The sequence below is a fragment of the Plasmodium gaboni genome, chromosome 9 (assembly GCF_001602025.1).
Source record: "Plasmodium gaboni strain SY75 chromosome 9, whole genome shotgun sequence".
NCBI lineage: Eukaryota > Apicomplexa > Aconoidasida > Haemosporida > Plasmodiidae > Plasmodium > Plasmodium gaboni.
Genome location: NC_031489.1, coordinates 1213393 through 1216278, shown reverse-complemented (window position 1 = coordinate 1216278; position 2886 = coordinate 1213393). Strand labels below are relative to the sequence as shown.

The following is a 2886-nucleotide window of genomic DNA, read 5'->3' as shown; positions in this document are numbered from 1 at the left end:
TTATTCATTTCATCATACATAGGAATAAATAAAATTTCGTCATTTTTATATTTATAACTTTAATGTAATCTCAAAAAGAAAAAAAAATAAACAATATAAAATACATTGATTATAAATATATATATATAAAGCTTGAACAATGGAGTTAATTTTTTTAAAATATATAATATCTTAAAATTATTATACACACAAAAAAAAAAAAAAAAGAAAGAAAAAACACTTTCGTTGTTTCCTTATTTTCCACATGGATATATTTTATTTATATTATTGTCCATTAAACTATAATATATATATTAATAAAATTATTTTAAATATACAATAGAATATCATATAAATATATATATATATATATATATATATATATGTATAATAAAAAAAAAAAAAAAAAGAACAATCAAATAAAATATTTTGTTGAAATATTACAAATTTAGAATAAATTCTCTTATTATAAAAATAAAATACCTCTTAGTAAGGATATATTTTATTAAAATATTTTAACAAAATATATTTATAAAAAACTATATATTTTAATTTAAAAAAATGAATAAATAAATATATATATATATATATATATATTATTTTATAGAGCAATTTCTTTTCCACAGAATTCCCACATATATTTAATAAAATGTTATATATATATATATATATATATATTTATATCATTATATTAATTTCATATTCTCCTAGGCTTTTAAGCTGCTTATAATCTAGGAAATATATATATATTTCTTTAATATGGCTCAAATTCCTCAATATATAAAATTTGCATGTATATAATAATTTTATTAATATATAGAAGAAAATCATAATAATATTTCCTTGCAAATTCCTCAATATATAAAATTTGCATGTATATAATAATTTTATTAATATATAGAAGAAAATCATAATAATATTTCCTTGTACATATAATAATTCTTTTTTCGGCTTATATGTGAAATTAAGTATATATATATAGTATATATGTATATACTTATTGTGCATAAAATTTTGAATTATTTGCGGATAATATATATTACTATATGGAAAAATATATATATACATAATATATTGTATAGATATTTTGAATTATTTGCCGATAATATATATTACTATATGGAAAAATATATATATACATAATATATTGTATATATATGTACAAAAATATTAAAAAAAATAAAAGAAAAAAATTTACACAACGTTTTCATAATATATAAAAAAATAGTTTATTTTAATTTTAATTTTTTTTTTTTTATCGTTGCTAAAATTATGTCATAAATTAAAATTAAAAATATTAACAAAAAAAAGAAAAAATAAATAAAATAAGAGATAATTCGTTTGTATATCTAAAAACTATATTATTATATAATATTATGTAAAAAAAAAATTATAAGTTCAATTTTTTTATACATAATATGTAAATAATTATATTATTATTTTTTTATATGGAATATAGTATATATGTATATACTTATTGTGCATAAAATTTTGAATTATTTGCCGATAATATATATTACTATATGGAAAAATATATATATACATAATATATTGTATATATATGTACAAAAATATTAAAAAAAATAAAAGAAAAAAATTTACACAACGTTTTCATAATATATAAAAAAATAGTTTATTTTAATTTTAATTTTTTTTTTTTTATCGTTGCTAAAATTATGTCATAAATTAAAATTAAAAATATTAACAAAAAAAAGAAAAAATAAATAAAATAAGAGATAATTCGTTTGTATATCTAAAAACTATATTATTATATAATATTATGTAAAAAAAAAATTATAAGTTCAATTTTTTTATACATAATATGTAAATAATTATATTATTATTTTTTTATATGGAATATAAATTTGTGATGATTATATAATAGGAAAATAAATTTATATAAAATAATAATAGGCATATATAATATAATATTCACCATTTCAATATATGTTAGCTTATTTGTTTTTGTTATTTTTATTTGTTTTAGAGGTGTAAAATGATTTTTTCATAAATTTGTGAAAAGATTAGTTTATTTTACATAATATTTTATTTAATATGTTTTTATTTTTTTTTTCTAAATGCATATAAATTACACACCTCTTATATTTATATGATTCTATATTAATATACAATTTGAATATATACATTAATTTTATATATATGTATTTTTTTTTTTTTTTTTTGTTTGTATATATTTATATAAATGAAGAAAAAAAAAATTAATAGGATAAAAATATTTGTTCCTTTTTTACAAGTTTTATATATATATATATATATATATATATTTTTATTTTTCAAAATATATAATTAAGTATATAGAGTATATTTGTTGTATTTTCATTTTCTATCATAAAAAAAAATTAATTATAAATTAATATATGTAAATATATATATATATATTTATATATGTAATGTATATTTTTTATTTGATTTTGTTATTGTATTTGTTTATATATATATTTATTTATTATAATAAAATTATTATTTACCCTATTAAGATATTTAATATATTAAAAAATAATACTACGTTTAAAGATAATACATCACTTAAACATACATATAATAAAATGTCCGTTCTTCCAGCCTTTTCATCAAATGCACATTACAGTAGTAAAAATATGTTAACTCTTATTTTAAAAATATTAGTTGTATCTCTCTTAATATGGAAATTGAGTAACTCCAACAATACCAGGTATATTTACATGGAAAATTGAAATGTACAATTTTAATATGACACATATTATGAAGACCTATCATTTTTTTTTTTATATATTCCCCCAAAAAATATGGAAATATGTATATATATATATATATATATATATATATATATATATTTATATTTATATATGTATATTTTATTAATATTTCTGTATATATTTTCCTTTCTTCTTATATGTAGGCAACTTA

The 2886-nt window shown here is 13.7% G+C and overlaps 1 protein-coding gene across 1 annotated transcript; it reads left to right on the top strand.

The window, feature by feature from the left end:
* Positions 1-2597: 2597 nt before the first annotated feature.
* Positions 2598-2671, top strand: PGSY75_0936200 (exported protein (hyp11); the record flags this gene model as incomplete). The annotated part of the gene is made up of 1 exon (XM_018785763.1): positions 2598-2671. A coding segment is annotated over one exon (74 nt), but the record flags the coding sequence as incomplete, so codon positions are not given.
* Between the last annotated feature and the right edge of the window lie 215 nt (positions 2672-2886).